The sequence below is a fragment of the Protomyctophum parallelum genome, assembly GCF_964188405.1.
Source record: "Protomyctophum parallelum genome assembly, chromosome: 20".
Taxonomy (NCBI): domain Eukaryota; kingdom Metazoa; phylum Chordata; class Actinopteri; order Myctophiformes; family Myctophidae; genus Protomyctophum; species Protomyctophum parallelum.
In genome coordinates this window covers 23,134,367-23,156,799 of record NC_139718.1, presented here as the reverse complement: position 1 = coordinate 23,156,799, position 22,433 = coordinate 23,134,367, and the positions used below count along the sequence as shown (strand labels likewise).

Sequence of the window (22,433 nt, the reverse complement as noted above, 5' to 3'; positions counted from 1 at the left end):
TAGGAATTAGAAAGGGTTATTGTGTTGTGTCTAAACTCTTTCTTCTGTCCCATGCAGGAAGCAATAAAGGTGTTGGAGTTCTCCGAGGAGGAGAGTAGAGACATGTTCAAGTTACTTTCAGGAGTCTTACAGCTGGGGAACGTTGAGTTCATGACGGCAGGAGGAGCGCAGATCACCACCAAGCAAGGTCAGAGTCAGTCTGTCTGTCTGTCTGTCTGTCTGTCTGTCTGTCTGTCTGTCTGTCTGTCTGTCTGTCTGTCTGTCTGTCTGTCTGTCTGTCTGTCTGCCTGTCTGCCTGTCTGTCTGTCTGTCTGTCTGTCTGACTATCCATGACAGGGAGATGGTGAGTTAGAGAAATAGGCAAAGAAGAAAGATAGGCGACAGTGGAAATGGGATGGGTTAGAGATAGAACAATAATCTGAATAACTCCCTCCCCATCCCTCTCTTTCTTACTCCATCTCTCTCTCTCTCTCTCTCTCTCTCTCTCTCTCTCTCTCTCTCTCTCTCTCTCTCTCTCTCTCTCTCTCTCTCTCTCTCTCTCTCTCTCTCTCTCTCTCTCTCTCTCTCTCTCTCTCTCTCAGTGGTCAGCAATGCCAGTGAGCTGCTGGGTCTGGACTCCTTCCAGCTGTCTGAAGTCCTGACTCAGCGCTCCATCATCCTCAGAGGAGAAGAGATCTGCTCGCCACTCACTATAGAACAGGTACAGTACACACATTCATGAAGTACATGCATTTGCACACATGCGCCTCCTCTCACACTTTCTTAACCAATCTCTCTCAGGATTCATTTAAGGCTGCGCACACACACGCACACACACGCACACACACACACACACACACACACACACACACACACACACACACACACACACACACACACACACAGACACACACACACACACACACACACCATAATTTCGTGTTTCCTTTTCCTTGTCAGGCTGTCGATTCAAGAGATTCTGTTGCCATGGCACTGTATTCCCAGTGTTTCTCCTGGATCATACTTAAGATCAATCAGAAGATCAAAGGGAAGGAAAACTTCAAATCCATTGGCATCCTCGACATCTTCGGCTTTGAGAACTTTGAGGTCAGAACCCTTTTATATTTGAGCAGAACTGTGCACTCTTTGCTTGTGCACATGGATGTATTGATAAACTAGTGGTGGGTCTCTGCCTCTCAGCCAAAGCCACCCTCCATCCATTACAATACACACATATGGTAAAAACATGTATACTGTACAGTACAAGCTGTAGACTCCTACTGTACTGCATACATTATGCGATGTGTATCTCTTTTCCCTCCAGGTGAATCGGTTTGAGCAGTTTAACATCAACTATGCCAACGAGAAGCTCCAGGAGTATTTCAACAAGCATATCTTCTCACTGGAGCAGCTGGAGTACAACAGGTATATGTCATCTACGTAATACAAAATCACATGGCACATGTCTCATGGCACACTGGCACCACTGACAAATTGAATTTACAGTAGCAAGCGACAGTACGGCACTAAGAAATAAAGGCATGGTAATAAAATGTGTGTATATACAGTAAGTGTACATAAATATGCAGCAGTAGTGCATAATATGTTATATTATAACATATGTTGTAGCAATTTGTTTGTTGACATAAAATACTCTGTGTCTCTCTACAGGGAGGGGGTGCAGTGGGATGCCATAGACTGGATGGACAATGCAGAGTGTCTGGACCTCATAGAGAAGGTATATATTCCCAGACATCTCAAGTCTCCCGGCTAGGGTTAGGGCCGGGTTAGCATAAGTCTCTTGTAAATGAACACTAAAGCCTGAGTTATTCAATAGCTCTTCTGAATCCTTTCTTTTTTATTGTCATTGTATGCATGCATTCAATAAAACTATCTAGGCCAACTTGAAAAGCAGCCTCATATAGCACCACCTTGAGGCCAATTTGGAACATTTGTGGAGTGGAGTGTCTTCCTTGACCTACTGGCTGTTCACAAAACGATTTTGCTGCCACTTGACCAGGTGCTCCAATGAACAGCTGTCCATGTCATTGCATTACTGACCCCTGCTGGTTGTTTGGAGTGCCTGTTCAGTGGGGAAGAAATCTGGAGGAGATATCTGGCATTAAGCTATTTGAAACTACTAGAAGTGGCTGACTGTATTGGAGGCGGCACATGGCTGCTAATGGTATTAGTGTTACTTGTGAGGATTTTGGCTAGGTGCTACCTACACTGTATGTAATAATGTCATGTCATGTATTTTCTTTGTTTAGAAACTAGGCATGTTGGCACTAATCAATGAAGAAAGCCGCTTTCCCAAAGGAACAGACTTCACTTTGTTGGAGAAGCTGCACAGCAGACACGCAGTGAGTCCTCACACGCACACAGACACGCACAGACATGCATGCACAAACACAAACACAAACACAAACACAAACACATACACATATACATGCACGTTCATGATCTATGGTATTCTTCTTTTTCAGACCAACCCTTACTATGTAAAGCCCAGAGTTGCAGACTTGCAGTTTGGCATCAAGCACTATGCTGGGGAGGTGAGTTATATATCTGTCTGATATACCTACTCATAATCACTAATGGTTGTGGAGATGATCTGACATGGATCTCGTCTCTGTCAGGTTCTGTATGATGTCAGAGGGATCCTGGAGAAGAACAGAGACACATTCAGAGATGACATACTCAACATGCTTAAAGACAGCAGGTATAGCAGCTCTCCTTAACTCTATATAACTATATCAATGGTGCTCAAAACCTTTTCATTAAACTCTAATGTGACACAGATGCTGTTCCGTTTGTAAAAGAGAAACAGAAAGAGAGAGAGAGAGAGAGAGAGAGAGAGAGAGAGAGAGAATAAGAGAGAGAGAGAGAGAGACCCGTTTGGAGCGAGGCTGCTGAGAGGGCTATGAGCTTCTCGTCTCCTCAGCGTGCATGCATTTAACCTTCTTATATTAATTTGCTTTGAGCTTCTCTAAGTTCTCTTTCACCTCGTTGGGGTCAATACTGTTGTCGGAATCCATCATCCATGATATAATAATGTAGAATTGCACGCCAGTGTTTTCAAATCAGCCCAGCTTACCTTGCATGGTATGCATGCACATTGCGTAGCTCTTACGCTGCTGATCCTAAACCAGCATAATCATCACACAAGTAACACAGCCATTCATGTGGCTACTACACTAACCTGATCCTAGGTCAGCCTAAATTATGTGCACAGCGGACAGAGAGAGAGAGAGAGAGAGAGACAGACACAGTCACACACTGATTGATTGAATGTTTTATTATCTTTGCAAAAAGAAAAAGCACAGCTAGACAGTACACACACGTCACACACACAGTCTTCTCAGAACCACTCGAGTATTACACATAGTGATTGACATAACCGAGTTCTGCGGGGGATATACTGTCGATTCCGAACCTGCCTGAGTGATTATGATAAAACATGGCTCCGACCCATGCAGGTCTCGAGTCCTCTGGGTCTTTTCTGAATTGGGGGCCCCCGTGAAGACCTATAGTGTGAACTGTAAACAAACACCGAATTCTGACTGGCAGCAATCCTGTTTCTGGGTTTATGCCTATTTGGGACCTAGTACAACATTGCAGGCAAAGTCGTTGCCAGTGTGAACACCGTGCCAGCAGCATCATGATATTTCTTGCATATTCTGACTGCGACTTGTGTTCAATTTAACCCATTTTGGGCAGGAGCCCCTTTTTGTGTTTCAAGCATTCTGTTATACTTTAGCTATTGAAAAATAGCAGATCTACAAGCTCATGAACTTGTAGATCTGCTATTATAAACCGTAAAAATGCGGCACAAATCTTTGAATAGGTATATATTCTTTCAGAGCGAACCTTTTTTTTTATTTCGACGTCAGACCTAAATGGGATAAGATAGCAGGCCTTTGGTCCTCAATGTCTCAACTTTGGTTGATTTCAGTCTTGTATTACTTATTTGAATGATTGATTTAAACTAAAGCATATGATCTTTTAATGTATTCATTTACAGTGTAAATTCAATATGAGGTTGTAGACTCACCTGTGTCTCCCCTCAGACTGGACTTCATCTATGACTTATTTGAGAAGGTGGGTAGCAGGAATAATGAGGAGACATTGAAGATGGGCACAGCTAGACGTAAACCTACTGTCAGCTCCCAGTTCAGGGTGAGAGATATATACAACTTTCTGTTGGTTTCTTTTTTTGTTTGTTATTAGGAAAAGCTGTTACTGTCATTAGAGAAGTAAATATGATTAAAATATATATTTTCTTCTCAGGATTCCCTCCACTCCCTCATGGCCACTCTCAGTGTCTCCAATCCTTTCTTCATTCGCTGTATCAAACCCAACATGGAGAAGGTTTGTCTCATCTCAAAGTAAAAACAAAACAAAAAGCCGTCTCTCTTGAAACCTGGCTGCATACATTCTCATCTCGATGCCTTATTGTCTACCTGTAGAATCCAAACGTTTTTGACCCGGAAGTAGTTCTGAACCAGCTGAGGTATTCTGGGATGTTAGAAACAGTCAAGATTCGTCGTGCTGGGTTCCCCGTCCGTAGAACATTCAAGGACTTCTTCTCTCGGTTTGTATTTCAACCCCTGTGTGTGTGTGTGTGTGTGTGTGTGTGTGTGTGTGTGTGTGTGCGCGTGCATGCGTGCGTGCGTGCGTGCGTGCGTGCGTGCATGCGTGCGTGCGTGCGATACTGGCTAGTGAGTTTGCAAGAGATGTGCATATGAATGAATTATTTATATGCACTATCATTATGAAGACCAAACAGATAGATATATTTATTGTATTGACAGGGACAGTCCTAGTATGTTGGTGTGTATGTCTTTGGGTGTTTAATCTTGAATTCTTAAATCTCTATGTTATTATATTTATTTCTCGCAGATATAAAATCATTCTGAAAGACAAAGTTCCTACAGCAGGAGATGATAAAAAGAGAAGCACAGACCTGCTGCTTAAATACGATAAGACGAAGAAAGAGTGGCAGCTAGGCAAGACTAAGGTAAGACTGTTGAAGTCGTTGTACGAACCACACTGGCAGGGGCTATTGGGGAAACCTTGTATGTTAGGGCTACCGAAATCCTTTTCATTGTAGCTGTCTAATCTGTGTGTAGATCTGGGTCCCAGCCTCCAGGTGAATGCATGCAACTTCATAGTAGGATAGCAAAACAGCACAAACGGGTCTCTGAGGACTAGCTAGGCTACTCTACCTGATCCTGATAAACTTTAGAAGATCCTAATTTGTGTCAACAATAATAATATAACCATCTGTAAATGCCATTAGAGATTCTTAATACTAATGATAACATAATGAATGATATACTTTGATCTTTGCCCTGTAGGTGTTCATGAAGGAGGCTCTGGAGCATCGTTTGGAGAAGGACAGGGACGAGGTCCGTCGTCAAGCAGCCTTGATAATCAGAGCTCACCTGCTCACATTCTCTGCCAAGTAAGACTCCAATAGAGTGTATCCTGGTCTGGATACTGTAGGTTGTGTGCCAGCTGAATCCTGTATCATGTAGCCCATGAATCCTAATCCTGCGTTCACTTAGTATGTGTGTATTCCTGAACAAATTCTGCACACAGGAAGCACTTCAAGCGTGTTCGCCTCAGTGTCGTCACCCTTCAGAAACACTTCCGCAAACACATACAGCGCAGGCAGTTCGTGAAGAAACGCAAGGCGACTCTGGTCCTGCAGAAACACAGACGAGGCCAGATGGCGCGTGCCCGTGTTCGGAAACTCAAAGAGGAGAAGAGGAAGAGGGAGGAAGAGAAGAAAAAACAAGAAGAAAGGGAGAAAAAGCAGGGGGAGGGGGAGGAGGAAGGAGCGAAAGGAGGAGAAGCAGATACAGAGGTGGAAACAGAGGTAAGTACTGTGGTTATAAAGATAGCAGATTATGTCTAGATAACTACAAAGGGATGTACAGGTTTAATTTATACTGTAGCAGGGACATTTCAGTAGTATGTTCTTTTGTCTTTGAAAGCCTTAGTTACATTACATCCAGCTGAATAAAGAAGGCACTGGATGATTGAAGCCTGTTTCTTTAAGAGAACAGGGTTCAAGGGCAAGAACGACAACATTTTGATGTCTATTTCATCTTCATCTGACGAATGCCCCCCAGTCTGTAGGATATTAAAGTGTGAGCAGAAGAAGCTTCAGCTTCAGCTATTCCATATTGTAGTCTGTATTCAGTATCTGTGTCTCCCATTCCAGGGTGAAACACGTCATCTAGAGGAGATTCTGTCGCTTGAGCGGGAGATTGAGCGCTTGCAAAAGAAGAGAGAGGACGGAGTGTCCCAGCTCTGCGAGTCCTCTAAGCAGGAGCTCCAGCTGCGCCGGGACGCAGAGCTCAAACGAATAAACAAGGAGGTCTCCCGGAAGGCCACGGTCGACCTGTTGAACTGCGGGGTCATGGATCCTGCCCTGGGAGCCCTGGAGGCCAAGCCTACTGCAGAGGTAATTTAAATAACCTTTTCTGGCAGGAAATAGAGACACAAATACTACTTTGATTACTCTCTTGTGGCTCCAGTTGCCTCAACTACCTACTGGCGAAGTGGAACTGCAGCACATTCATGGAGGTGGACGGACGTTCAGTGACCTCATGTGCGTAACGCTCATCATCCCAGACCTCAAGAGGTCCGGGCTGCTCTTCCGCTCGCTCGAGACCATTGAGTTATAACGGTACTTTCACCAGTCTTCCGGGTGCTTCAAAACGCCACTGAGACACTTCTATTGGAATGAATAGCAGGGGGCGGGGCTGTCGCTCCGGTCATCCCTCTATCCTTTATAACTCTATGGTTCTAACCCACAGGGTTCTCTACTCCTGGGTTCTTCTAACCCACATGATGTCCTAGTTTAGAACCCACGGGTTCTGACCCAGAATGATTTCTAATCCATGAGACCGCCTGGTTACATGCTGTCCGCCAAAAAAAAAGGCAATTAAATAATAATGTTTTGATTTAAATACCATCACCTTCCTTCTACCAGGTCAAACCACAGGCTGGAGCAAGAGCAGCCAGAGCCGGATCCAAAGAAGAGGAGGTGGACGAGGGCTTCCACGCTGAGGAGGAGTGCATCCCCCTCCCAGACTTCCCCCCTCCGGCAGAGACAGACGCTCCTATTGACCAGGAGATATTTGCCCACCTTCCTCCTCCTCCGCCCGCCTTTGCAGAGGGAACAGTCCCCGCCATGCCACCTCCTCCACCTCCCCTGCCCGTGGACGGCTCTATTCCCGGCCTTCCTCCACCTCCCCCTCCTCTCCCTCCGCCGGACGATGGCTCGGCTGCCCCTCCTCCGCCCCCGCCACCTCCTCCAGGAGAAGGTACGGAGGGCAAGGCAGAGAGGACGGTGAGCTTGGTGGAGAGCCTGGGGGACGGGGAGGAGCCTATCTACAGCATGCCAGCCGACACCGAGTCGGATTACGACCAGGAGGACGAGGAAGGGTCTGTCACGGCTGGCGACGACAGTTCCGTGTCCGGGAGCAACCGCGGCAGCGCGGCTGTGGCGGACGACGAACACCCGAGGAAGTCGACCTGCACCAACGCCAGCCTCGAGTCCTACAGAGGCAGCTCCGACTCAGTGAGGACACATACTCACATGCATCCTCCTCACACGCGTGCACGCAGATATGTATGATCACAGACAGTGATGTAAAAATCACTGTCACATTATTTGAAAGTTTCTGCTGAAAGTAAAGAAAATGTATTAATGAATCACTTCACCCATTTTCAACCTATGTTATAATTGGTCCTCATTAATGCTCATGATAAAATTGTAAAAACTAAATCTACTACTAAATCATAGGAGGGCTGTGGACACTTCAGAAACCCGTCTACCAGTGACATCATCGTTTGACAGATCTTTTATTTTATTTTTCAAACAAGATTTCAATTATACAATGGCTTCCATTATAGCTTGCTAACTTTCCAGGAATAGAAAGCCTGCTGTTTCTATTAGCTTGGATTCCCCATTGAATATGCATGTCACTGGTAGAGTAGATTTTTTTAACCATTTTATAATGAGCATTAGTGAGGACCAATTCAATGACGATACATTGAAAATGGGTGAAGTCGTCCTTTAATATTATGGGACTGTGTCTAAATTTGTTGAGATATTATAAAGAGTATTTACGTTTACTAATACTATTTTAGTAGATGATAAAGTCATAAATAAATGATTGACAGCAGGCTTTGTGTGTGTGTGTGTGTGTGTGTGTGTGTGTGTGTGTGTGTGTGTGTGTGTGTGAGTGTGTGTGTGTGAGTGTGTGTGTGTGTGTGTGTGTGTGTGTGTGTGTGTGTGTGTGTGTGTGTGTGTGTGTGTGTGTGTGTGTGTGTGTGTGTGTGTGTGTGTGTGTGTGTGTGTGTGTGTGTGTGTGTGTGTGTGTGTGTGTGTGTGTGTGTATGCGTGTGTGCGTGTGTGTGTGCGTGCGTGCGTGCGTGCGTGATCGGCGTGCATGTGCATGATCTTAGTATGCAGACAGTGATGACGAGCACGATGGCACGGCAGACACTGATGAAGAGACCACTAATTGCAGAGTGAGCATACTCAATGGAAACGGGCCACCATACTTCCACAGCTACCTCTACATGAAGGGTGAGGGCACTCATTTAGTTTTTGTGGTACTGTATTAATGTTGAAGACATTTCTTTTCTCATTGTGTTGCTCTTTTAATATCAAATAGCGATAATAGAGAATTGTTTTTTAAGTCAAATTGGGATAAATTAAAAGTTCTCCCATCCTCAATTTACGTACAGTAGCTAAATGCTTAACTCCTCCTTCCCTGTCCTGTTCTCCAGCTGGCCTGATGATCCCATGGCGACGGCGTTGGTGTGTGTTGAAGGACGAGACCTTCATGTGGTTCCGCTCCAAACAGGAGTCTCTCAAGTCAGGCTGGCTCTATAAAAAGGGAGGAGGCCTGTCCACTCTTTCACGGAGGTTGTTGTTGCTGTTTCTGAATGTAGCCTGCATGCTATAATAAAATACAGCTGAAATAAAATGAAATTACTCTGTATCAAAAGGGATTGCACCACAGGAATTGCCCAGGTAAATGAGGTTTATGAATTGAATTGAGAAAGGGACTCTAGCAGCCATTTTAAGGGCTGAGGGAAATCTCTATAATTTTATGCTACTTAATTTAATTGCTCTTTATTGACTTATAGACAAGTGTCTCATCTCATAGTTATGATGTTTGGCTATGTTGAACAGGTGGTGATATTTATTCATTCATTTCATACACATTTCCATTAGACTATAAACACATATCAGTGGGTTATGAGTCCATGTGTGGCAGGAACCCAATACATCAGACTGGTTAACAATTCTTCTGACAGAAAAACAAAACAAAAGAAAGTAACCTGGCATTAAAATGTTGGAAGCCACCCAATATTAGAGGCAATCTCTGATAATGGCAAAAAGTTCAAATTAGACTGGTATGGGCCTTTAAACCTCCCAAATCCTAAATGTAATTGTAATAATTGTACAGTAGGTTGCCCTTTATAATTTAGTATAGGTTAATATTTCATATAGAAAAAAGGTGTTTTAACTTTTTTCTTCTCATCCTACTCTAGAAACTGGAAGATGCGTTGGTTCGTCCTGAGGGACAACAAGCTGATGTACTTTGAGAATGACAGCGAGGAAAAGCTGAAGGGAACCATCGACATCCGTGCCGCCAAGTAACATTGACAGCTCCTCTACCACGACATCACACACAGTCCTCTACCACATCACACACAGTCCCTCATACACTGTTTACACTCTACCACATCACACACAGTCCCTCATACACTGTTTACACTCTACCACATCACACACAGTCCTCTACCACATCACACACAGTCCCTCATACACTGTTTACACTCTACCACATCACACACAGTCCCTCAACCACTGTTTAACATTGACAGCTCCTCTACCACATCACACACAGTCCCTCATACACTGTTTACACTCTACCACATCACACACAGTCCCTCATACACCGTTTACACTCTACCACATCACACACAGTCCCTCACACACTGTTTACACTCTACCACATCACACACAGTCCCTCATACACTGTTTACACTCTACCACATCACACACAGTCCCTCATACACCGTTTACACTCTACCACATCACACACAGTGCCTCACACACTGTTTACACTCTACCACATCACACACAGTCCCTCATACACTGTTTACACTCTACCACATCACACACAGTCCCTCACACACTGTTTACACTCTACCACATCACACACAGTCCCTCACACACTGTTTACACTCTACCACATCACACACAGTCCCTCATACACTGTTTACACTCTACCACATCACACACAGTCCCTCACACACTGTTTACACTCTACCACATCACACACAGTCCCTCATACACTGTTTACACTCTACCACATCACACACAGTCCCTCATACACTGTTTACACTCTACCACATCACACACAGTCCCTCATACACTGTTTACACTCTACCACATCACACACAGTCCCTCATACACTGTTTACACTCTACCACATCACACACAGTCCCTCATACACTGTTTACACTCTACCACATCACACACAGTCCCTCATACACCGTTTACACTCTACCACATCACACACAGTGCCTCACACACTGTTTACACTCTACCACATCACACACAGTCCCTCATACACTGTTTAACATTGACAGCTCTTCTACCACATCACACACAGTCCCTCATACACTGTTTAACATTGACAGCTCTTCTACCACATCACACACAGTCCCTCATACACTGTTTCTGATTGTTTTTGTCAATAGCTGCATTTGTCAGAATTGTGTACTGTTTGTATATTTACAGGGAGATTGTGGATAACCATGAAAAGGAGAATGCTCTGAACATAGTGACTGATGAAAGGACATACCAGGTGTTTGCTGAGTCACCAGAGGATGCCAGGTGTGGAGGAATCGTTCTCTATCCTTTTCATAGGATGACAACTGTCTAATGTCTATTTGAAACCTATTGGGATAATACTTTCTCTCTGAAATCCCGCCCTCTCTGTCTGTGTGTAGTGGATGGTTTAATGTGCTCAGGAAGGTGCGTGTGTGCACCCCTGAGCAGCTGCTGGAGATGTCCCATGAACAGGCCAACCCAAAGAATGCTGTGGTAAGTTGTGAAACATTTGTGTTGGACAAACAAACTGTTGAAATATTTCGTTAAATATATGCTAACAAATTACATTTCCCTACTAAGAACAAAGAAATAATATTTAAGTATTATTGTCTCATTCATTCCCATAGGGCACTCTTGATGTGGGGCTCATTGACTCTGTGTGTGCATCTGATAACCCTGATCGGTAAGTTGTGTCCCAACTAATGTTAATTAGGAACCAAATGGACCCTTACAGGTCCGTAGCTCAGAGATTGTACAAATGGACCCAAATGGACCCATTAGTACAGTACACTCTTAAATTAACACAGTGTAAATTGGGGTCCGAGAGATAAAAGAACATATCTAATCTGGGTCCGTGGCCTAATTCATATCAAACTGAGGGTCCTTGAAATTACAAAAAGGTAGAGAAATGTATTACTACTGGGAACTACATGACTTGCCACTTGACCCCTATAGGCCCAACTCTTTTGTGATCATCACGGCCAACCGCGTAATCCACTGCAACACTGACACCCCAGAGGAGATGCATCATTGGATCAGTCTGCTGCAGAAACCCAAAGGAGATGCCAAGATAGACGGACAGGAGTTCCTTGTCAGGGGTGAGACTCTGCGACACATGGTTTATTGAATTACAGAATTTAAATTTGAAGTTATGCTTTGAGCACTTTGAATGGTGAATTGTTGTAGAGAGCAAGAGCATTAAATAATTGGATAGTGTAATGTAAGGCATACAGTACATGTATTGTGCTATATGAAATGTCACTCAGAATGTTCTTCTATTTGTGTTAAGAGTTACGATGCTTATTATGTAAGAATTATAAGTAATACGTTTAGCACGGGTTTAGCAAGAGTCATTGGTTATTTTGCTATCATTCATTTATTGGTCTTTAAAGGCTAATTCATACATACATTAAAAATGATTGAGCTCTCTCTTTTCCTGCCTGACTCTCCACCCCCTCTTTTCCCCATAGGTTGGCTGCAAAAGGAGATGAAGACGAATGCCAAAAGCACGTCTCTAAAACTGAAGAAGCGCTGGTTTGTTCTGACCCACAACTCTCTGGATTACTACAAGAGCTCAGAGCGCAACTCCTCCAAGATGGGAACTCTGGTCCTCAACTCCCTCTGCTCCGTCATTCAGCCAGATGAACGTGTGCACCGAGAGACAGGTAAGAGAGATACAGAGAGAGCAAAAAGATGGAGTGGAAGTCTAATTTTACAATTGTACATGACATGAACATGCACAAAGGTGTATTCAGAGAGAGAAATTGAATTAAGTAAATTGAGTTCAGCTCAATAAAGATCATTATGCTCCATAAATAAAACAGAAGGGAAATAAAATGTGCCTCAATGGCAACTGTGGCATAAATTGTCTGAATTAAAATTTCTCATAAATTATTTGATGTATGTTGAGTGTGCCCTTTTTGTTTCAGGTTACTGGAACATCATAGTGCATGGGAGGAAGCATTCCTACCGCCTCTATACCAAGATGCTGAATGACGCCATTCGGTGGACGGCTGCTGTACAGGGAGTCATAGACAGCAAGCAGCCCATAGAGACTCCCACTCTGCAGCTTATCAGAGACATCAAGGTAACACATAAACACGCACGCACGTCGCACGCACACACACACACACACACACACACACACACACACACACACACACACACACACGCATGCACATATTTGTATTTTCAATTAAAGACATAAATCATGTCAAAAAATGCAATGCAAGATTATGATCGCTTGCACGGTCCTTTACGCTTTGTACATACGCACAGACATGTGGACACGGATGCATATTCCTTATAAATATGCATATTCAGTTACATCACAATATTTCCAATCATTACTTAAACCTGACTTCTTGTTTGCTTCTGTGTTCTCAGGAGAACAGTGTGAATCCGGATGTTGTGGAACAAATGTACAGGAGGAACCCCATACTCAGATACACTCAGCACCCTCTGCACTCCCCTCTACTACCACTGCCCTATGGGGAGGTCACTAGCCGTAAGTAAACCTCCACTGTGCTGCATTTACTAATCACTTAAATCAAAAGCAATACTGTATATGCTTTGTTGACCGGAGTCCCCATCAAGTCTCTTAGGACTCCTCCTACACTAAATATCTTTGCCGAAAATAGCGAACCTACAAGTTCATAAAGCATCGCATTGTAATGCGTTTTGAGCTTGTAGATCTGCTATTTTCATTCATGTTCACCCCAAAATAGAGTTAATTTGGATAACTATCCTCCAGGAAGAATTCAGTTACAGTGGTACTGGTACAATAAATCCAATTGGATACTCATAATTACAATAAGAAAAGTTGGGGTGCTCGGGTGTTGCAGAGGTAAAGTTCCTGCCCACCACCACAGAGTGTTTGAATCCTCCGTGGTGCATGAGCCTTGGCTGGGCGCTCTGACGGAACACAATTGACCATGTTCACTGGAGGCAGGCCGGGCATGGAGGGTGATCTCTGTCGCTGTGACTCCTACAGGTTGTCCAGGGGCCAGTGCGCCTGTTCAGTGGGTTGTGGAACTAGGAAGAATAGCATGTGCCTTTGTATGTGTTAAGTCCTGTCTGTGAAACTCACTGTGAAAGAACCTGTACAACACTAGTATAGTATAGACAATATAGAATACACCTAGTCTGTGACAAGGGACTAGAATACACTGGGAATGTTTACAGTCTCGGTTAAATGAATACTGTGGGCCCAGGCCGTAGCGTAACGGTCTGGGCACCGGACTGGTAATCCAGTCGCAGTGTGCCGCGGGTTCGACTCCCGGACCCGACACGGCCTTTACTGCATGTCATCCCCCCATCTCTCTCCCGTTTCCTGTCAGCCTACTGTCTGTCCCTTCAAAAAAAAAAAATCAATAAAAAGGCGTAAGCCGCAAAAAAATATCTTAAAAAAAAAAAAAAATGAATACTGTGTACTGTATCACTGTTATCATTCATACCACAAGAGCTTTCATCTTCTATAGTATACATATCGTTCTTCCTCCCTTTATCGTTATCCTCTGTGTGTGTGTGTGTGTGTGTGTATGTGCGTGCGTGCGTGCGTGCGTGCACAGTTCAAAGGAAGCAGGGCTATGCCAGTCTACAGGATGAGGCAGTGAGGGTGTTCAACTCCCTACAGGAGATGGAGACACTGGCGGACACAGTGCCCATTATTCAGGGCATCCTGCAGACCTGCCAGGACCTGCGCCTTCTCAGGGATGAGGTATGTTACTCAGAAATAGTCCAAATGGTTCTATTTGTACTGAGTTACATCAACACTTTTCGACTTTTTACTATTTTATTTTAGTGAGAGAAGAAATCCGAGCCATACATAGTAATAAACAGAAAACAGAAATCTGAATAAAAACGATATGCAATGCAATCAAAAGCTGGATTTTCTTTTTCCCAGGTGTATTGTCAGGTAATCAAGCAGACCAATCACGTGCCTCAGCCTAACAGCCCAGCCAATCGGGCGCACTGGCACCTGCTCACCTGCATGACCTGCACTTTTCTTCCAAGCCGAGCCATCCTCAGATACCTGCGCTTCCACCTGAAGAGGTGTGTATTTGTATATGTATATATGCATGTGTGCTTGTGTGCGTAATGCAAAGCTACAGCTACCATTCATTTCCAATAGAAGCCAGCGACATGAATTGAAGATACAAAGATACAGACTACCGTTCATTTCGAATGGAATCCAGCGGCATGAAGATGCAAAGCTACAATCCAAATTTAACTGGCTTCAACTGCAGCTACTGTTGAAAGTGTCGGTAACCATTTCCACTCACCTTCTCTCTTCACAACATTCCTGCTTGTAATAGAGGAAAACTAATTATTTCTGTCAGCCAGTTCTGTGTTCTTTTCAACCCCAGGCTTTATATTTTCCTTTATATTTTTCTCGCTCGACGGATGTATGCTTGACATCATCGAACATGTTGACCAACACTCGGCCACAGATATGCTGCATCACTTTGTAGCTTTGTATCTTTCATAGCTGCCAGTGAAAACGCAGCATAAGTGTCTACTGTCTACACACATGCAAATGTGTATTGATATAACAAGAGCTATCAGCTTCCCTGGCGATTATTGTGCTGACAATGCGCCATGAAGGGATGCGTTCATCAGCGTGTTCAGGTTCCGTTACCCAGAGCATACACTGGGATATTGTGTGAAATAGGCTCTCTCTCCCAAGTTCTTCCCTGCTCCCTCATTCCTCTCCCTCTACCTCTCTCTCTTGTGCTGAGTCGCCCTCTCTCTCGCTATGTTAGTTCATATTTGGGCATAATCAATTGTGCTGATGTTGGGGACCTCCATATGGGCACCTTATCAAATGGGGTCCCGTGGCCTGCTGCATATCAAATTGGGGGTCCTTGAAATGAAAAAGGTTGAGAATCTGCTCTAGACTGTCTGTAAAATGAATGTGTAATGAATGATGTATACAGGGGCCGCGGGAAGTCATTAACAGCAGCAGGGGTGGGCCATCCGCGGTGATGGATGTATAATAATGAGTCATGTGTTTGTGTGTTTTTACTCAGGGTGCGTGAGCGTTACCCGGGCTCAGAGATCGAGCGCTACGCCGGTTTCATCGGGGAGTCCATGAAGAAAACCAAGACTCGTGACTTTGTGCCGTCTCAGGAGGAGATCGCCGCCCTGCTGGTAAGGCAGGAGATGAGCACCACTGTCTACTGCCATGGAGGAGGCTCCTGCAAGATCTCCATTAATTCTCACACAACAGCTGGAGAGGTATAAACACACAAACACGCACATGCACACACACTCACGTGCACGCACGCACGCTCGCACGCACGCACGCATGCACGCACACACACACACACACACACACACACACACACACACACACACACACACACACACACACACACACACTGTTATCCTAATTTTCTCATTCAGCAGACTGTAACAAATTGCTTTGTTACTTTGACTGTTGTGTTACTGTTAATTGTTCTGTCCAGGTGGTGGAGAAGCTGATCCGAGGCCTAGCCATGGAGGAAAGCAGGAACCTCTTCTCTTTGTTTGAACACAATACGATCACAGACAGAGCCCTGGAGAGCAGAGTTATTGTGGCAGATGTCTTAGCCAAGTTTGAGAGGTATCATCTGATAGTCTTTGAGTATATAACACTATTTGTCATGGATATCATGACAGGAGTCCCCCCGGGGTCTGTACTTGGCCATCTAATTCTTCCCTCTACATCAACTCTTAGCCGAAAATAGCCGATTTACGCATGAATGATGTAGGCAAGGTGTCGTATTATGGAAATACTGGCTTTTCCAGTCCTTCAACTATGTTTGGGGACACACGGATGGAGAAGATAACGATTCTAATTGAATTATTTACCAGTTGCATAGTGAAATTGTTTTGGTGTCACTGTGTAATTCCATGACTGTGTACTTTCCCAGATTGGCAGGAAGTGAAGAAGAGGAGGAGGAAGGAGAGTGGAGACTCTACTTCAAGCTCTACTGCTTCCTGGATGTGGAGAGTATGCCCAAAGAAGGAGTGGAGTTTGCATTCATGTTTGAGCAGGTGAGCTTTTCAGCACATATTACTTTTCTAAAAGTAATGCTGTTCAAGTGATCATCAGTCGCTCATATCTATTTCGCTCTCTCCCTCTCCCCCGCTCTCTCTCTTTCTCTCTCACTTATCTGGCCCCGCCTCTCTCTCACACACACGCATGCATGCACGTGCGCGCACACACACACACACACACACACACACACACACACACACACACACACACACACTCACTCACTCACTCACTCACTCACTCATTCTCTCTCTCTCTCATAATCAGGCACATGAGTCTCTGATCAGCGGTCACTTCCCGGCCTCTGAAGAGACTTTGCAGCACCTGGCCTCTTTGCGGCTGCAGTATCTCCATGGTGATGGAGCGGGCCGGGCTGGATGGAGCCTGGGGAACGTTTATCCAATAGGGCGTCTCCGCAATCGCATCCTCCACTCCACCAAGCAGGGCGCTGGGGCAGGAGGTGGTGCAAGTGGAGCAGGAGGTGGAGGAACAGGAGAGGGGAAGGGACCAGCAGGAGTTCCGGGTGTAGTAGCAGCTGCATCAGAGAAACGTCGGACACCCAGCTTCCTGGATGGAACGCTGAGGAGAAGCTTCAAGACAGGCTCCCTGAAGAAACAGAAGGTTGACATTAAGAAAAGAATAAAACTATTGTTCAGTAAAAACAAAATGTGCTTTGTTAATTTATTTATGTAGTGACTGCTAAGTGCTTGAGGACTGTGCTTAGTTAAAGGACTATTCTGTGTGGACTCACACAGTAGAGGTTGCTGCGGCAGGCAGTCTGTCCTGAAATGGTTATTAGTTTTCTTCCTAGAAAGGCTAAAGCCAACATCTTTATCATGTTTACACTTTGTTGTTGTAATGTAACTGTAGTTACTCCTCATCTCCATGTGGGGGAGCCATGTTAAATGTGCAATAGAGGGTATGCACATCATCATCAAACCAGTTATGCAGGAACTGATTTAAATCTGTTTTGCCAATTATTTGGGGACCCACTTGCAATATCCTGGTTGGGAATAGTAAGAATAGATCAATGCGAGTAGATTTAGAAGGGTTATAACGCATTGGTAAACAAAGTGATTTACTGCCAAAATTCCAGTCAGCCGGGATCTCTGATAAAAGTCATTAATTGATTGAAAGGTGTAACTGACCATTAATTGATTGCCTTACCGCTGTCTCCTATACAGGTGGAGGAGGAGCAGATGTTGGAGATGTGGGTGAAAGAGGAGACTTCGGCCACTCGGACCAGTGTTCTAGAGAAGTGGACCAGACTACAAGGCATGCCCCAGCACCAGGCAATGCTCAAATACATGAGCATTGTCAAAGAGTGGCCTGGATATGGATCTACTCTCTTTGATGTTGAGGTGAGTAGAAAGGAAAGGATTTGCAATCATTTGAGCGATTGCTTTTAGAACAGTGGGACTCCTATCCATTGATATTCCATCCTACCAGTTCCCATTAGAAGGCTAGAATTAGCCAGTTGAATGCAATTCATGGTGGGATAGAAAACAATCTGTATACATTTGTGGTTTGCCACTTAACATTGAGGTGCCCAAGAAATCATGCACTTCTCACGCTCTCCCTTCACTCATTCTCTGTAGTGCAAAGAGGGCGGCTTCCCTCATGACCTATGGCTGGGCGTGAGTGCTGACAATGTTTCTGTGTATAAGAGAGGAGAGCCCAAGCCTCTGGAGACCTTCCAGTATGAACACATCACCTTCTTTGGGGCTCCACAGCCCTGCACCTACAAGATCATCGTAGATGAAAGGGAGATGTTCTTTGACACTCCATTGGTAAGAGCTACAGTAATAGCCATAGGCACATATACACACAAATGTGTACACTACATACACCAGTATAAACATGCAGGCACACACGTGCGCGCGCGCACACACACACACACACACACACACACACACACACACACACACACACACACACACACACACACACACACACACACACACACACACACACACACACACAACACACGTATGTATCTACTGTACCCACCCTCTTTGTCTCTTTAGGTGGGGGAGATCACCAAGATTATGAGGGCTTACATTAACATGGTGGTAAAGAAACGCTGCAGCACCATGTCCATCACCAGTGTCTCCAGTTCCTGGACGAGGTGATCGCCATCAGCCATTCAGACCCCTTGACTCCTCCAATGGGCCTATAGCAGAGGGGCATACAATGCCTCAGTCCCTGTCGTTGGTTTGCTGGTTGGTGGTTGACAGAGTCATCCACACCAATCAGCTAATCCTCAGGGGGTGAATCCATAATGGTGAAAGCATGTCTACGATGTTTTCACAAAGAACGAAGCAAAGTGGAAGTGGACACAGCTGGGGCCAAACAGCACACTCTACTGGATTAAGTTCCACTTGGGATAGGGGTCAATATGTTTTGGAAACCGCATAGTCTATTTAAAAGTTAGCATGAAAAAAGAACAAAACATCATCCAGTGTTTTTAGGACAATTCTTCTTCACATACACAACCCCAGTTTTAGTCCTGCATGCAGATGTTACAGCACACTGAATACATCGCTGGTTTTTCTCTTCTGGACCAAACTCAATAATGACAAGCACAACCAACCAAACCCTACAGTTTCTATCTCTTTTCTCTTTCTGTCCCTCCAGTGCACTGCCATCTATAGGCATTATTTCAGGTATCTCTTTCTTTTATCCTTCTCTCTCACATATTCTAAATTTTTGTTGTCTCTCTCTTTCTCTTAACATGCATTTGTCCTCAAACCTGTTGCATCCTGTTTGTTTTTTATATTAAGTTATGATACAAAATGTGTTATTGCTTGCAGCCCCTACCCCCTCCTCTCTGTGACTTCAGCTATACTATAACTGTTTTATATCTGTTTTGGAATGAGAAAAGGACTTGGTGGCTGACTATTCCTAGGAGCCAAATTTCAAGTTATATAACAGTCACTTCCTGTGTCAAAGGACATGACTTCATCAGTGCCGTTCATGACTTCATCAGTGCCACATTAGTGCCATCACAGGACCTGAAGTAAAATAAATGGCCAGATCAAGAACTTCAACAGAACATTTCCTAGGGCCCTCGGGTGATGACTATAGACTGACTGGGAGACAGGTTGCAATCTCATTTGGCCCCAGTGTATGAAGGGACCTTCAAAGAGAGATAACTGGAGAGTGACAATTTCAGTATCAACCAGTAGAGTATGAGAGAACTTTTTCCTATATTGTATTCACCTAGTACTACAACACACACACACACACACACACTCACACTCACACAAACACACACACACACACACACACACACACACACACACACATGCACGCATGCACGCATGCACGCACACACGCACACATGTGCATAGACGGTCAAAAATACTGTATATTGTTTTGTACTGTATATCACAGATAATGTTTATTGTAAGAATTATATTTGGTGGCCACTTTACTGTATTGTATATATGCCATACAACACCATGTGACTACTCTCATGTGTAGTATGCAAATGGGTAGAGTATGGATTAATTTATACATGGTTGCGTGCCAGGTCTACAATGTGAACTTGTAGATGCAGTGCTGTTTTCGGTACGCAACGCAACAAAGTATAAATGACCCGTAAATCACCACCACTGTGTGTCTCTGCCAATAAATACATCACCCACTGGCTCTGCCATCAATGTGAATCACAAAGATCTTTAGAAATTTGAATGAGTAAACTAAAAAACAGCAAGGTGGGCCACATTCATGCAGTGGCCAATTTGCTGTTATGTGATACTTGGTGTACATAAGAGCAAAATGGCTTCCCTACTGTACCTGTATGTTCTTCCAGTATTACTATTCTGATGGATATAATTGTATTATATTTTAAGGTCACTCTGCTGTACTAATAGGAACCAAACAATCTAACTACTCTATCCACCCCCCCCCCCTTTTTTTGCAAGAGATTGATAACTTTACATTCAATGCTTTGAAAAGCACAAGGACTTCACTTTGTGTGTGATTTAACCCTGTTTTTAAACATGTGACTATTATTACTACTGCTACAGTGCTACTACTATTATTACTGTATGTCCCTGCTGTCTACCCCATCCTTAAGTGCTGTGTTTTGAATGCTGCCGTGTGTGGGCGCGTGCCTGCGTGTGTATGTATCAATGGTGTACCGCCAACTGTGGTGTCTGACGGAAAAGAAAAAGGGAAATGAGAAAGAATTGTGATTATTGAGTAAGCATATTGAGTGTGTTCCGTGAAAAAGAGAATTTACAAGAATAACATTTATCAGAGAATGATGTTGTGATCGTGACTTAAAGCGGAAGAGGAAGAGGGGGAATATTTATCTATATATATTGTATTGTATTCTGGGGGGGGGGGGGGGGGCAGAGACTGATGTTTATTGAACTGTGTGGAACTTTGGAGTGAGGGAATTTAATTCTCAATCTCAGTGTGAGAGAGGAGCGATTATGGCACCATGCAACATCAAGGGGTACTGTGAGAGATAGGAATTAACTAATTTAACGTGTTGGGAGTAGATACTCATGACTGCTCTTTGGGTGTGTCCATCTTGTTATGTTAATATCACCAACTGTGGCACTACAGTCAGACAACCCTGATCACTCACATGGAATGCCTGCACTACGGTACCCATGGCCATGGCAATGTGAAACCTCGCATTATTCTGGGGGCGAACATTCACCTGAAATAGAAGATCTACAAGCTCAGAACGTGTCACAATGTGAGACACGCAGAGTGAGACACACTTGTAGATCAGATATTTTCAGCAAAAATATTTAGGGGGGGGAAATGAGTGAGCCTAGTGGGGATACTCCAGTTAACTAGTTAATGAAAAAAACCATGGGAAATACACTGGGGAATTATTTGATTTCCAAATGTAGTCTTACATACTATACTGTACATAATAAGTAATAACCTAATCCTAATACTCAAATTATGAATTTAGGAGTGACAGTTTTATTTTATTTTTTATTACAATGCCAATAGGAATTTGAATGTCTGCCCCAACGACATCATTTTTTGTTTATTACACCAGGCAGATTGTGTAAAGTGAAAGTTTACTTAAAGTGTATTTCAACCATTTCAAACTGTTGCCTGTCTGTATTGCCATATTATAGCCTACACACGGTTCAATGGGTTGAACCTACTGACAACGTTTCAGTTGGAACTTTAAGTCTGTTTTTACTGGTGGTGGTGTGGCTCACTGGTTATTAACCCATAAGCTTGGAGCTATGGGTTAAGACACTGTTTGGGTCTTTGGTCTTCACGCACCAATTTGTATGGGATTTACGTTTATTTCAAATATTTTATTTTTTATTTTTTAATCAAAACATTTAGCTCACTATTATTCCTAGAAAGATCGACAAGCTCACAACGCGGTGCAAAGCAACGCATTGTCAGCTTGTAGTCTAGTCTAGATCTGCCAATGTCACCCCTGGTGTCTAATTAATTTTTGGAGCTCTAAAAAGTTTAGGAACCACTGGGTTAATTAAGCTGTGTCTGTCTGATTGTCTGCTCCACCTAATCTACATCTATATGGTTTTGTCTCACTGATGTGATATCATTCTGAGTAGCCTAAGAAAAAGCTGCTCATAGATGCTGCTTGGGATCACTTAATTTTATGGTCACTAGACCTGTTGAGGAGAATTTTACTGTTGAAGACATTGATCCCAAATTTGAATCTATGGGGAACTTCAATACAATAAAGGGTCCTTAAATCAGCCGCAGGCGGCCAAAGTGGGGCCTTCTCGTTATTATGTT

The 22,433-nt window shown here is 43.9% G+C and overlaps 1 protein-coding gene across 1 annotated transcript in view; it reads left to right on the top strand.

Annotated features, from left to right (window-relative positions):
• Positions 1 to 18,857, top strand: part of LOC310877703 (unconventional myosin-X-like) — a gene marked incomplete at its 5' end in the record, with an annotated part of 53,731 nt that extends 34,874 nt beyond the window's left edge. Inside the window, 35 exons of the mRNA XM_083791652.1 lie at positions 58 to 187; positions 582 to 700; positions 940 to 1,086; positions 1,304 to 1,404; positions 1,651 to 1,717; positions 2,250 to 2,342; positions 2,466 to 2,534; positions 2,619 to 2,701; positions 4,050 to 4,158; positions 4,270 to 4,350; positions 4,449 to 4,573; positions 4,882 to 4,999; positions 5,340 to 5,446; positions 5,584 to 5,863; positions 6,212 to 6,454; positions 6,986 to 7,576; positions 8,467 to 8,590; positions 8,794 to 8,935; positions 9,565 to 9,669; positions 10,823 to 10,918; positions 11,035 to 11,128; positions 11,263 to 11,318; positions 11,591 to 11,733; positions 12,106 to 12,300; positions 12,565 to 12,722; positions 13,022 to 13,142; positions 14,206 to 14,354; positions 14,541 to 14,689; positions 15,667 to 15,874; positions 16,105 to 16,241; positions 16,552 to 16,675; positions 16,944 to 17,297; positions 17,861 to 18,037; positions 18,275 to 18,466; positions 18,704 to 18,857. Coding sequence (XP_083647778.1) covers positions 58 to 187; positions 582 to 700; positions 940 to 1,086; positions 1,304 to 1,404; positions 1,651 to 1,717; positions 2,250 to 2,342; positions 2,466 to 2,534; positions 2,619 to 2,701; positions 4,050 to 4,158; positions 4,270 to 4,350; positions 4,449 to 4,573; positions 4,882 to 4,999; positions 5,340 to 5,446; positions 5,584 to 5,863; positions 6,212 to 6,454; positions 6,986 to 7,576; positions 8,467 to 8,590; positions 8,794 to 8,935; positions 9,565 to 9,669; positions 10,823 to 10,918; positions 11,035 to 11,128; positions 11,263 to 11,318; positions 11,591 to 11,733; positions 12,106 to 12,300; positions 12,565 to 12,722; positions 13,022 to 13,142; positions 14,206 to 14,354; positions 14,541 to 14,689; positions 15,667 to 15,874; positions 16,105 to 16,241; positions 16,552 to 16,675; positions 16,944 to 17,297; positions 17,861 to 18,037; positions 18,275 to 18,466; positions 18,704 to 18,808 — 5,292 coding nt within the window. The 3' untranslated portion in view covers positions 18,809 to 18,857. The remainder of the gene's footprint in view (positions 1 to 57; positions 188 to 581; positions 701 to 939; positions 1,087 to 1,303; positions 1,405 to 1,650; positions 1,718 to 2,249; positions 2,343 to 2,465; positions 2,535 to 2,618; positions 2,702 to 4,049; positions 4,159 to 4,269; positions 4,351 to 4,448; positions 4,574 to 4,881; positions 5,000 to 5,339; positions 5,447 to 5,583; positions 5,864 to 6,211; positions 6,455 to 6,985; positions 7,577 to 8,466; positions 8,591 to 8,793; positions 8,936 to 9,564; positions 9,670 to 10,822; positions 10,919 to 11,034; positions 11,129 to 11,262; positions 11,319 to 11,590; positions 11,734 to 12,105; positions 12,301 to 12,564; positions 12,723 to 13,021; positions 13,143 to 14,205; positions 14,355 to 14,540; positions 14,690 to 15,666; positions 15,875 to 16,104; positions 16,242 to 16,551; positions 16,676 to 16,943; positions 17,298 to 17,860; positions 18,038 to 18,274; positions 18,467 to 18,703) is intronic.
• Positions 18,858 to 22,433: the final 3,576 nt, after the last annotated feature.